Genomic DNA, 14,304 nt, shown 5'->3' with positions numbered 1-14,304 from the left:
CAGAAGGCACTAACCATGCAAAAGCTTCAGTGGGAACTTGCAGTCCTCTTCTTTCCTCCATTGAAACTGTGCTTAAACATTCCCCAGTAATTAAGTATGCTTATGACTCTTAAAATATTTAAAGTTCCTTGAGGGAAGAAGGTGTGCAGAGGCCTTGATCCACTGTATTTTTATGTCTGGGGTTATATTTTTTATGTAGGAGTTTGAATCTTATCTTCTCCTCCCCTGCATTGTGTCCTTAGAACAAGACTGTGGATATGCTTTTTCTCCAAATAAAATAATAATTTAGGAAACAGAACAGTGTTTGTCAAAAGGAACGAGGGTGGAGATTGTGGGTGCCAGCATGGTGGCTTGTACCACTTTGGGACACTTTCAGAAATCATCACTCCCATCATACACAGGATCCAATTTCAGCAATAGTTCCACTCTCTCCTGTGGTTTCCACACAGCCAAATAAGGCAAGTGCTCCTTGAGACTGAGGGCTCATCAGCAAGGACAGGGTGGCTAAAGACCCACTGGTAGAAAATGAATAAACCTCAGATTGAGCAAGCTGCCAACATACTCTTGAATGTGCTGTGGAGCACCACTGTGGGATTGTGTAGGCATTGCCATGGCCAGGGAGAGACCAAATGGATGATCTGGTAATCTGAAACTTAAATTTAGCTGCAGTTCCAGAGGGATAGTCTGATAGCCTGCTTCCTACGCCATTTCATTTACTGGACCTCAAAGATCCCCCCCAGGCCCTGAAGTTGCTTTCTCTGAGGGTGTATTGTGCCACACCTGCATTTCAGACAGTTGGTTTTTAGTCCCTCCTCACTGATTCTGCCCCACATCCTGAGTTCTCTGGCTGAAGTGTGAGACTTCTGAATTTAGAAGCAATTATTTATCTCTGCCTAAGAGAAACTTCTAAATATGATCTAACTTAAATTCTTACCTGTAGGGCAGGCTGCACAGCTGAACTTGCCCAACATGGAGAAGCAAAACAGGCACCAAACCCCTGCCTCATTTCTGCGGGAGGCCCTCAGATGGCTTCTGGGCTTCTCAAATCTCTGCATTACAGGGAACCTGCACACCTCTCCAGCAGCTGAAATCTTGAGCAGGGAAGCAGGGTGGTAGCAAAAGACTGAGCTAACACATGGTGAGGCCAAAGGAAATGGTGTCAGAAGCACAGCTTTTAGTCCAGAAACATAATCAAAGCCTGGGGAAGAGTGTGGCAAATGCTGGGGTCAGCACTGCAAGTATAAAGCAAAGCTCAACAGCCCCTGAGCAAAACACAAGGCACTACCCAAACCAAACCAAGATCAATGCTGAGCAGCTCAGGATATATCCACTGACTCCTTCCGCCAAAGCACAGACACAAAATGGAGTGGCCTTCACTGAGGCAAAACCCCGTGATCAAAACTGCATTGTGCAGCAGGATTTCTACTTCACCTTAATATCACATGCATCAATCCTCTGCAAAACTACTGATCCAACTCTTACACCACCATGGTACTGTGAGGGAGAAACAAAGAGCTGGGTGTGCTCAGGAGAGGAAGAGCTGCAAGGTTCACACTGCCCAAAACCATAACTGACAGCGGATACATTATGGTATTTCCATAAGAATGTAAATATATAATGATGATTTCCCCTGAGAGGCCATATTTTCATTTCTTTACGAAACAATTAAGTTGAATTATGATGGAATCTCTCCATACAGATGCTTCAGGAGTTGACATTACAGATTTCTCAGAATTGCCACTGTCTCAGAAGTGCCTAATTCAGAGCAAATTAATACAGACTTGAAAGCTGATTTTAAGACAACTCTCCCAGACACAAGGTACTGGGTGAGGAAACAGTAAAACAGAAAATGGGACACCAGGCATTGTGTGACATCAGGAAGCATATTTCTGTTTATTTGCCTTTCTTCAAGAACTCTAACTCACCATTAGGCAAAGGAGTGCATACAGGATGTACAAGAAAAAGATTAAAAGAGACTTCTTTATTATTGTATTCTGTGTCATGAAAGCCCACAGCCTTTTTTTTTTTTTTTGTGTGTGTGTGTGTGTGTGTGTGTATGTGTTTGTTTGTTTTTTTTTTTAAAGGATATGTTTCTGCTCTGGTTGAGGTGTTACGGTTCAGAGAACAACCCATCATCTGCAGGAAATCTCTTCAGAAAATTAGAAGTGAGCACAGCTATTTGCTGAGTGTTTTCCTGAACAAACACTGGCAGTGTTTGTCCAGGAAAAATACCACTAATAGTATTTTACCAGACACTTGTGAATTTGTGAACCCCTAAGTTTATAAAGAAATAGGAAATCCATCTGCAGGGTGACAGGGATGGGCAGAAGTGGTTGGAGTTGCTTCCACCTCAGCAGATTCCCACCTGCTATAAACCTGTGTTTGCTCAGTACAGCTATGATAACCTGGCAAAGGTTCTGCCCAGGCATAGACAGCTTGCCCACAGTCCAACTCACTGCCTTAATAACTTCCATATATAATATTAAACCCCACAGTTTGTCTCCTAATATCCTTCACATGATGCTCTGTCTGCTCACATCCACATTATATGCTGATGAATTGGAACAGCCTCGGCCAAAATCAATGAAAATGCCTTCAGAATCAGAGTCGATTGACTCCAAAATCTGATCTACTATGTTTTCAGGACTGGAAGAGGGAACTGGAAGTAAGGAAGTGTCTCTGTCAAGCTCAAAAGACCTGTGTGGGTCGCCAATTGAGTGGAAGAGTCCTTTCTGTTGCTCAGCTGTGCTGAGTTTGCTGGAGCACTGCACTGACCCAGTGCTCGGCCTCTCCTGGTCTCCTGGCAGTGAGCTTTTCATGGTTGTCATGGAGCTCTTGGAACCGTTGTCCATGATGGTGGTGAGGTTGGAGTACCCCTGGAGCTCCAAGCAGGAGGTCATTTCTGAGACGGAGTGCCTTCGGATGCCAGTTCCGTTGGCAGCTATGCTCTCAGTTTCATACTCAGCCACTGGTGTCAGCAGAGGATTGTTGTAGCTCTTTGATCGCACCACAGGGTTCTTGGCAAGGATGTCACCCGACTTGGAACGTCTGAAGAACCGCTTCTCTGTAAACAAAGATCCAGAGTAATATCTGCAAAGTCTCCTATTATGGTACTAATAATTATGAGTGTTCAAAAGAAATGTGAAGTCCTGAATATTCATAAGCTTTTCTTGAATAAACTTTTCTAGAAGAAGACATTTTGCTGTTTTTGTAGATTCATAGGCTTCAGATTTCCTAGATTTCTTTAGCATACTGAAGACCCCAAATCTATCTTTACAAATAGTAACTGAGATTCTCTTATAATCACACAACTTCAGCAGCTGAAGTAAAACAGTGAATTCAGTGGGAGAGGTGATATACAGCTGTAATTACTTCATTTAGACAAGAACAGAAAGTGCAATTTTGGTTTTTTTCAGGCCATAGAAGTAATTAGTCATCTACAGTAGCTGAAATTTAACTTTTCCACCCATCCTGGGAAAATAAAGTCTCTTCAAATTTGGAGCTTGAGGATTAAGACATGCAGTTTTTCTACTAATTCTGGAAAAACTTTCCAAGTATTGTTCAGAGACCACATGGGGGAGAGCACCAAGAGTGTCTGAAAATGTTAACTAGAGGGCAGTGCCCACAGAAACCTCTTTATGGGGGAGAAAATCTGCATTCAATCAAGTAGTGATTGCCTGAATGCTGTTAACCAAGTGGGATTTTCCCAAAAGATAAGCAGCAGATGGCAGCAGGTGATCATGGAGCTCCCTCTCTGGCAGTGGTTTAGTGCTGGAGTGTCCTGACAGTGTGAATAAAATGACCATCATGAGCAAAATGACCACCACTCAAACTCTGTGCAGGTCTCAGTGCTCAGATTCACTCCTGCTATTAGAAGAACAAGTTGTGTGAATAATAGGTCTCACTTTTGAAGCTTTCTTTCTGCTAATCTCACTTTGCCATCCCATGAAAGAGGCACAGCTGGAGCAGGGGATCAAATTACCCTCTGGAAGTCAACAACAACCACTGCATACTGCCTGCTTTAAATCAGGATGCTGGTATATGCTCCCTGCAAGCTCTGCAATATCCTTTACATATTCCAATCTCAAAATTATGCTATTGTGTAATTAAGTGCTTACCTGGACACAGATCATATTCTGTACTACTAAAAAAGCCAATTTCTGTATTTAAGATTCTATTTTGCAGTTGTATCTGCTTCAGCAGTGAAACAATCTGATCCAAGTTAATTTTAGGACTTTTTCTTTGTTAGGAGTTTGAGCTGGCAAACAGGTTCCTGGGGCTATGAACTCTGGTCAAAACATGCAACATGCTAGCAAAATAGCTGAAGAGAATTAGATACATTAGTTTAACAGAAGCAGCTACTTACACACTCAGCTCCCTTGGATCCAGGTTCAGTGATTACAGCAAGACCCATTTCAGGAGTATTGCTGCAAGAGGAAGTGCCCAGCCCACCAAAACCTTGCTATTTTCTGCAGTCATGTAATAACACATTTATTAACTAACAATTCGTTTCACTGGTGCTTTATTCTCTCTGGGTGCATTTTTTCTATCTTGATGTACAAAAGGTTGTATTTAAAAAAGGTCAATTTGGGGCACCATTTAAATGCTTGCGGCATTTTAATGGCAAGCAATGAATACAAAGCAGTAATCCTGAACAATTTTCCATAAATAACCAGCCTCTATTTATTCATGTAAAACTCATTTGTTTCTTCAACCTGCTGCAACACAACCATTTTGCCATTAAGCTTCAACTGAAAATCAATTACTTTATTGACCATTTCTGACAAGCAAGACTGAATTGACTACAGAGAAAATGGGCAATTGAACTTATTTTCCCTTCTGTCTGCCCTGTTCAGGCAGGCCACCCCAGTATTTACAATAAAATACTCAGGTACTACCACATTTCCTTTTTCATTTACACTGGCAGTATCCCCCTTGTATTTTCAACAGACTGCATTGCCATACAGGATATTCCACCTTCATCCTGGCTAAATCTGCCATCACAGAAGTCACCAAAGGCTTCAGAGCTCCAAGAATCAGAAATTAAGCTGAAGGGAACTCAAGCTGCCACCAGGCCAGCCCACATTTCTCCCTTGCTCTTTACAGATGCTGATGTACATGACGGGTAAAAAGTGTCTCAGCACTGAAGATTCAATAACCTCCAGAGGAAATTCACATGAAACTAGGGATTTTTCCTTCCACATAATATGAATTCCCCCTGCCATGTGAGACCCACTGTGTATTTCTCATCTCCATTGAGATTACCTTCTACTCTGCAGAAAGCTTTTATATGTTTGAAGGCTTATGTGTTAGTCTTCTCTAAGACAAATTCCTGTGCTCTTCCCTAATTTTAACAGCCTTGTACAATCTTTGTGTACTAATGAACACTAAGGAAAATGAACTACTGAGTACTTTAGAAGTGGCTTCTTGCTTCTTCCTCTCACTGTTCATCCTGTGTTAGCATCCTTGTTAAAGCTCTCTTGCTACATGGTGGAATAGAAATTCTAAACACATTCTAGATTCATTTTACTGATTTTTATTACTAAGCACTCTTATGATGATGATCTGTTTTCATCTTTTGCCACTGCCAGTTTCACTGTGACTCTGCAGAGCATGGTTTTAGAAAAGAAGGCTGATGTAAGCTCTGTCAGTCACCTCTTGTGCAGGCCCTGGCCCAGCATGGAGGAAGGTTTTGGGAAGTCCTCTGTGCTGTGCCAAATGGAGTCTGTGTTGTTCTTACCCAAGATACAGGCAGAGTGTGTGAAGGGTCCATCACTGGAATACAGACCATACGTGCCCAAGTAAGGAGAAACAACTTTCTGGATCAGGGATTCCAGTTTCAAATAATCTTCAGTCACACCTTTCGACTCATGAACCCCCTGAAAAAGAGGAAATACCCAAGATGAGCACTGCCCCCTTCAATCACAAGCTCTCCTGGCTCACCAGGGCAACCAGAGAAGAACAAGCATTTTCACTGAGTGACAGCAAAGGTGCTCTGCAATGTGATCCTCATTTGCTGGTACAGCTGATTCCTCTTCTGTAAAGCTAAGAGATGTCAATCAGACCAGAGCTACTTCCAGGACATTTAAATCCAGGAAAGTACATCCTACTTATTGCAAAGCATTCAGGGAAGGATAGAGGATGATCTGTGAAGAGGAACTAAATACATCCCTAGACTTTTTGCTATTGCAATCTTACAGTGACTTCCTGAATGACAGCATCTAGTACCACAGGGTGTCAGTGCCATCCCAGCAATACCAACAGCACTAAGAAAAAGGTGAAGCTGAGACCCTCAGAAATATTTCTTCCAGGATATTTTCAACAACCAATATTTACAGTAAAGAAGTTTGTTCTCTTTCCTCATCCTTCCCCTGGCATCTATCATCTTCCAGGCAAAAGTTGCATTATAATTAGCATGCTAAGAGTCACCCAAAGGCAAAATGTTTAGTCTTTAGCTGTTAACTCTCTACTTCCACCCACAATGAGACTTATTAGGCTTCAGAGGTGACAGAAAAACTTTGCAGAGCCCCATACACTCATGAGTAGGATGCCTCTTACAATGCAGAGCAAATTCATATTTTCATGTGCTCAACACATCATGTCGCAGAATTAAGATCCTAAAATGCCATACTCAGCAAGAACTCTGCCAGAATTTAGGAGATTTTATGTGTTCCTGAGTTATTGTAAAAAGAAACTCATTGGGATTAAAGCCTCCTGAGAGCAATATAAAGATCAGATGAGTAAAATTGCAACATTTCCTTCAGCATGTGAAAGGACTGACGTTCAGGATGTGTTCACAGCTCAGTATGACTCACCAGCCAGAGTCTAGGGTGACTCTCAGATGTGTTTCTGAATGGCTGACTCCGTCCCCTGGTTGCTGCACTGCCTCAGTGCTGCCTTGTCAGTTGATAAAAGTTTATGAAAGGAAAATTAATAATGGGCAATGGAGAATTCAAATTTGGAGAGAATTTGAATTTGGACAGAATTTGAATTCCAGTTCAGTAGTTTTAAAATAACAAATAATTTCTGGTGATGTGCTATGTCCTGAAAAACTTTGGGACAGCCACAAATACAAATCTGAGCACAAAGGCATATCCAGTGGATCTGAATGCTTGAACGAATCTAAGGAACATCAGAATGAGCCCTCAGCTATGCTGCCAGGCAAAAATAACACTGGAATAATTCAGAAGACTTAATGAAGATGCATGTATTATTTCCAAGTCATCACTGGCCTATTGAGATCTGTTCCAGGGTTTCTTGCTGTCATTTAGTCAAGCCCTCCAAAAGGCAATATGCCTGCTATCTTACTACAAATTCACAATCCCATCATGATCACATCAAGCAAAGGCCAGGGCTTAGAACATCCTGCTCCAGGCTCCCACATTAAATACCTCTGGAACTGGTCTCCTAAACATGACATATATGAGTGGCAGAAGCCACTTATATTTAGCATTTCTCACACCCAGACTGTAGAGCTTTATTTACTTCTCTACCATTTTAGCATTTTTCATACTTGTGAAAGACAAGTAGCTACGTATCAGTTATGGAGAAAGAACCCTATCACGTTCTATTGTGGGGAACTGAGAGGAGTTATTTTAAAACTAGATGGTCTAGAATGGAATTAAGTCAACCGAGAAGACCTTGTATCTGAGAACTATTTATTGGTACCCAAAAGAAACAACAACAAAAAAGAAGCTGTCCTACTAAAGAGGGCTAGAAAAGACAGAGAAGGAGGAAGGAAAATGGAAAATGAATGGGGAGGGAGAGAGGAGACGGCAGGCAGAGAAGGAAAGCGGGCATTCCCACAGCAGGATGGGCAGCGCTGTCGCTGTCCATGTGGCGGGGTCACCTCACGCTGCCCGCCGGGGAGCCCGCGCAGCTCCCGGGGCGGCGCGGCCCGGCAGGCCCGGCCCCCGCGGCTCCCGGCGGCCGCACACGGGGAGCGCTCGGCCAGGAGCTGCAGAACCCTGGACAGGGGCACGGGGGTGTCACGGCAGCGGCCCGGGCCGGAGACAGCCAGGGCTGGACGCCGGGGGCTCAGGCAGGGACACAGGGAGGCAGGACAGGCGGTAACTGGGACGGGCGAACGGGTAAGGCCCGATACAGGCTGGACACGGGGCTCAGAGGTCAGCTGGTGTCCCGCCAGTCGCTCAGACAGAGGGAAGGCGAGTATGTGGGAGTGAGCAAGTGCCAGCAGGGGCAGGAGAGCCAAAAGGCAGGCTGGAGCCAGGGCAAAAAAGGACAAAAGGCAGACTGGAGCCTGGGCGAAAAAGGACAAAAGGCAGGCCAGGGCTAGGGCAGAGGTGCAGACCTCAGCAGGCTGGAGCAAAAGCAAAAACACAAGGCTCAAGAGGCCCCCAGACGCAAAAAGCCCCAACTCAAAAAGCCCCAGAATCACCAAGCCCCAAGGAAACAAGTCTGAAAACGCCCCCAGAGCTTGTGATGCAGTTACTTTTTATGCCCCCTGGCCCGTCCCCAAGTCTGCCTGCTGGCAGGAGAGCACTGGCCCAGTCCAACCATCCACTGCAGTCCCTTGCTGGGGACCTTTCCCCATCTGACTGGAGAAGCCTCTCTGGGGAGCACAGTGTCTCCTGCTGGCCCATGTGAGACACGAAATGGTTTCCAGGCAAAGTCTCCCCAGAGACAAGGCTTCCCCCATCTTCTAGTTGTCTCCTTCATGTGGCACATGTGCACCCTCTCCCCCACACGACAATCAGTGTTGAGACAAATAAAAACTAAACTGGCTCCTCACCAACCCCAGTAAGTCACTAATGCCACACTGCTCACAAAACTACTCCTACCACTAGCAGAACTGTATGAGTAATGGAAGTGTCCTTGCCTAGTGGCACCTTAACAAAGATGGATTTCCTATCTGCCTTCAGGTCTGAAGAGTTCTTTTGGTTGTGAATTATGTATTCTGATGAACTCCTCAAAAGTCAGAGCTATATTCTGCATGGATTGCTGCTCTTGCAGGGCTATAAGGAGACTTCCAGCAGCTCTGCTGGGCTGGGATAGGCTCCTGTGGTAAGCTGAGAGAATGGAGACTTGACGCCCAAGCTACAGCTGCTAGGACAACTCTCCATTGTGGGGCCAAGGAGCTGCACCTGCAGAGTCCACTGGCTCTTTGCTCCTGAGAAACACTCTCTTCTCTCAAAAACCCAACTCCCTCACCACCTGCGTCAGCTTCTTCTTCAGTCTTGCTCTCACCTTTCATTTCTGCTCTCTCAAAGCAGTGCTAACCTCCAACTCTTTTTCATTTCAGCATCTTTTAATTGTCACCTTTGAAGTGACCACTGAATTTTACTATTACAGTGTAAAACCACTCAGTATTGACACAGGCTGCTATTAGTTTTAATGCTCAGCTCTGCATTCCAAGGGATTATTTTAAAAACATACTGAATGCTCGTAAAATATGTGGTGTTCACAAGCCAGTGCTGATTTCTACTCTGTGGCTTGGCACAAACATGCTCTATCACCTGTGACATCCTTCCTGCATTCACTATTGTTTAAAGCTTTCCTGCAGGGGCCTGATGGAGCAATCCCCTTAAACCTTTTACTTGCTGTGGAGCTTCTGTCACAGTAGGAGCATAACAGATCCTGTCCTGACCCCACGGAAGTTTTACTGCATTCCTTTCTGTGCTACTCAATGACTCAATGACAAGCATCCTCTGGGCCTCTATTTTACCAAATACAAGTACATTCCAAAGTTCAGCAAGGACAATTTTGGCTTTCCCAATCTATATTTTCCATATGATCTAATGACACTGTCATTTATGAATCACCCCAGCCCAGGTAGCCTAGAGAAGTATCTGCAGGCTCAGAGCAAGCTTTAGGAGCCTGGAAGAAGCTTGTTTTGATTTAGATGCCAGGCCCAAGAATGCATTTAAACTCCTGTCTCCCCACCAGAGGTTTCTAACCCATCCCCTATGTCACATGTGCAATGCTCTTTGTGTAACACCAAATTCAGTGGAAAGGTACTTCTGGTAGAAGTTTAGGAATGGAGGATAGTTATTATAAATGTTTCATATATCTGTATGTAAAGATAGATAAATAGATAGATAACTATGTATAGACATCTGCACACCTACATACATCAGTATCTATATGAAGTCCTGTTTAGATCCTTCCCCAAATCTGCATGTGATTTGTGCTTATAAAGGCAAACAAAATGAGCTTTAGAGTTAAGCCAGCTTGGATGGTTATGTGTGTCACAACAGTTTCTGAAAAAATTATGACAGGACTTAAAAGTCACCAATAAAGTAATAATAATAAAGTATTTTCCTGTTATTTTGGCAGCTTATGCTTCTTCTTGGACTTACTGCTCAATGCCTTACTAGTTCAGTACATCAGTATGAAGCAAGAAAGCACAAGTCATAAGGCTGACTGCTTAGCTTACAAGAAGCCCTATCACTGTTTGGAGAAAAAAGAAAACTTGGAGCATTATCAGTAAAACAGAGATTCTACCTGTATCTTTAATGCAGTATTTGCTCTGCAGACCTGCAAAAACTTACTTTAAAAGATAACTGTGACCTTTCATGAACCCAATCTCATTTTAGCAGGAGAGTTTCATGCTTCTCTGTGAGAGTGAGATGTATCTATTAAATTCTTTTCAAAGACCTTGCCTGACTTATTCATTTTGCAGTTGAGGGCCAAAATAGCTCAATATCAAATATCTGCAAGCACCTTAGTAGTTTTGGAAGAGTGGAACTGCTGGATCAAATCATCACATTGGTCACACTGTTTCAAAATGCAACAAGAATCACCTCATTATGTCTCCATCTGGAAAGGATTATAATGTAATATTATGACAAGAGTCTGCCCTACTCTAAAGGCATGGGGATAATGAGGATTTGAGTCCTGAATATGTAACTATTTACATAATAAATAAGACATTTATTAAGAACAGAGACATGTATTACTGCATGAAATACAGAACCCAAGTCCATTAACCTTAATTAAATGGTTTTGAAACCAAGAATTTTCTGTAGTAGTTCAGATGAATTAAAATGGCCCTATGCATGACTGGTCTTGATATGTAAACATGTAAGCACTCCCAAAAGGGCCACATCCTTAAAGACTACAGGTTATTTATGTATCTACTTTGTGAAGACACTGCCCCATCTGCTGAACCAGCATGTGCATGGGCCCCACTGCTACACCTGAGTGTGGTACTGAAATAAAACTTCTCCTGTATTTAGGAATAAAACCCCGTAAATCAAATCCACAATCATTCCAGAAGTATGGATGCACCAAACTGCTCAGTTTGCTATCCCTGTTAATTCTGTAAATTAACCACAAACTCCTACTGAGATTTTGAAGGACAGAAGTGCTTCTTGTGAAAGCCCAAAGGAAAAAATAAATGAGTAAACAGGTATGTTCAGAAGAATAGGTGGGGGATTTGTACCTAAGCACATAAGGCCTCCTTTTTCAATATGTACAATGATAGAATCAGAGAATGGTTTGATTTGGAAGGGATCTTAAAGCTTATTAGATCCCATCCCCTGCAGGGACACTTTCCACCAGACTAGGCTGTTCCAAACCCCATCCAACCTGGCCTTGGACAATTCCAGGGGTGGGGCAGCCAGAGCTTCTTTGGGCAACCAAAGGCCTCACCACCATAAAAGGGAGGATTTTTTCTGTATATAGGATTTCTTTAAGTTTTAAAGTCTGAAAGTCACAGGCACCTCAGGCAGGCATTTAAGGATGTAAAGAGTCCTTCTTCAAAGATAACCTTCAAACATGTTCAGTGTTCATTACTTTCACCAAATGTTCACCAAATATGTTCACAAAATTCACCATATTCATCAATGTTCTCCAAATATGGAGTGCTTTGAAGATCTTTTTAATGAACATAAATTTTAACAAAAAATACTGCTAAGCCATTATTAACATTGTATCTAGGCACAGGCTACCTGACTTGTAAAGCTGCCAGAAACACAAACTCTATTTTGATAACAGTATAATAACTCTATTTTAATTTGCCACTATTTTTTTTAAATAAATAAAGTTTTAAAAATCATCAAATGTCCTTGTTTTATTTTACCACAACAATGAAATAAGCACAATCACAAGTCTGCACTTCAGTTTCCTATTAGGGTTCATATTACATTAATTTTTCCCACCCTATTCTTCCCTCAAAGCAGTGAATATGCAGGCAAGTAATTCTACCATCACTCCAACTCTGTGGATGATACAAACCTGCCTGCAGCTTCTGTCCCTCTGCAACTAGGTGGTCATTGCTGCACCCAGCCTCTTTATTCACCATTATAATAGAAATTCTTCCATTTTATGCTTTAAAAAAGACACCTAATATTTCACCAGGTATAATCAGCACTTCCAAGTGACTGTAAACCAGGCTGCCCAAGCCCAGCCCACTGGGGAGGTGCTCTGACTGAGTCACAAAGGAACCCACAAATTAATCACCAGCCCTACACCACTTCTCACCTGGTCCTGGCTACTTCCTTTCCTCAGGCTCTGGTAAGAAACTCACACATGAAGTAATCCCCAAAGACAATGACAGCCATAAAAAAACTATTCAGGCTGCTGATAGTTAGGTACATATCATTAGACAGCCTGACTAAATTAGGATACGGAATTTTAGGCTTCCCACACTCTTCTGAGCAGAGGTAGGGTATGTTATGGTCCTGTCTCATGGAAAGCTGGCACATGGCAGAATGGTAGCTGGGTTTGTGCATCCTTTGCTGCTTATTCATCTCTCTTTTTAACCCCCAAAAACTGGACGTGAAGCTGCAGATCTCCTTTTTACCTGTATTAAGGAGCAAAGAAATGGTAAATCCCCACCACTAATAGCCTGCACAGACAGACCAATAATGAAGTACAACTGTATCGGGTTTGCATGGCAAAGCTTTGGTAGGAGGGTGGGGGGTACAGGGGTGGCTTCCACAAGAAGCTGCTGGAGGCTCCCTCCGTGTCTGGCAGAGCCAGTCCCTGGCAGCTCCAAAGACAAACGTGTCACTGGTCAAGGCTGGGACAATTAGAAATGGTGGTAAATGTCTCTGTGATAACATATTTCAGAAAAAAGGAAAAAGAAGTTTTTGCACAGTTGTAATTGCAGTTGGGGAAGAGCAGAGTAAGAATATGTGAGAGGAACAACTCTGCAGACACCAAGGTCAGTGAAGAAGGAGGGGGAGGGGGTGTTCCAGGCACTGGAGCTGGGATCCCTCTGCAGCCCAAGGCACAGACCATGGTGAGGCAGCTGTGCCCCTGCAGCCCATGGAGATCCATGGGTATGCAGAGATCCACCTGCAGCCCATGGAGGAGACCCAGACCCATGCCAGAGCAGGGGGATGCCTGAGAGGAGGCTGTGACCCTGTGGGAGCCTGTGGAGAGAGGGGCCTGTGCTGGAGCAGCCTGTCCCTGAAAGACTGTACCCATGGTAGGGTGACCCATGCTGCAGCAGTTTGATGGGGAGTGTTGCCTGTGGGATGGACTCACATTGCAGCAGTTTGCAGGGATCTGTTGCCTGTGAGATGGACTCACACTGGAGAAGTTCATGGAGAACTCTCTCCTGTGGGAAGGGCCCCATGGTGCAGCAGCTCCTGAGTAGCAGGAGAAATAGTGGGTGATGAACTGACTATAACCCCCATTCCCTGTCTTCTTGCACCACTGGGGTAGGAGGTAGAGCTAGGAAGGAGGGGTGTTTTAAGGTTTTATGTTTTTTCTCATTATCCTGCTCTGATGTTGTTAGCCACAAGTTCAACTAATATCTCTGATTAGACTCTCTTCTGCCTGTGACGGTATTTCGTAAGTGATCTCTCCTGGTCCTTATCTGAACTTTTTTTATATTTTCTCTCCCCTGTCCAGCTGTGGAGGTGAGTGATAAGAGAGGCTTTGGTGTGTGCCTGGCATCCAACCCACTACACGGGAGCCTGCTCCTGGATCATGGAGCAGCTTCTGCCCCACTGCTCTGGGAATTACAGCCTGTTCACAAGTACTTGCTAGCACAGCACTATGTAGAAGATGAAATTTTCTTCTTAAGTACTTCTGGTTGCCACCAGCAGAAGAACTGTATATTCACCACCCCATCCAACTGTCTTGAAATCTTGGCAACTGGGGGGTTACACTGATGGAAAAATTATTTACCTTAAAAATCCTGCAATGCACAAGACCAGATAACTAAGCGCAGAACTCTCAACAGCTGCAGACAAAAGAGCTACAGCTAAAGCTATCACATCCTCTGACCATCAGGCACACCTCAAAGGGATGTCCCATATATGGCAAAAAACCAGAAACAAGCCTGGCTGCTGGCTGTTGTTGATACCCAGCTGCTTTCCATTGATGTTT

General features: G+C 43.7%; 1 protein-coding gene across 3 annotated transcripts in view; it reads right to left on the bottom strand.

The window, feature by feature from the left end:
• Positions 1-1,903: 1,903 nt before the first annotated feature.
• PRR5 (proline rich 5) overlaps positions 1,904-14,304 on the bottom strand; it is a 100,964-nt gene continuing 88,563 nt past the window's right edge. For all 3 annotated transcript variants that reach the window (XM_005526991.3, XM_088055791.1, XM_005526990.3), the window contains 2 exons: positions 5,741-5,879; positions 1,904-3,064 (listed from right to left, as the gene is read on the bottom strand). In XM_005526991.3, coding sequence (XP_005527048.1) covers positions 2,514-3,064; positions 5,741-5,879 — 690 coding nt within the window. In that variant the 3' untranslated portion in view covers positions 1,904-2,513. The remainder of the gene's footprint in view (positions 3,065-5,740; positions 5,880-14,304) is intronic.

The sequence above is a fragment of the Pseudopodoces humilis genome, chromosome 5 (assembly GCF_049639895.1).
Source record: "Pseudopodoces humilis isolate 2021_Gansu_Grassland_sample_001 chromosome 5, ASM4963989v1, whole genome shotgun sequence".
In the NCBI taxonomy this organism is placed as follows: Eukaryota; Metazoa; Chordata; class Aves; order Passeriformes; family Paridae; genus Pseudopodoces; species Pseudopodoces humilis.
This window is presented reverse-complemented; position numbering and strand designations above follow the sequence as displayed.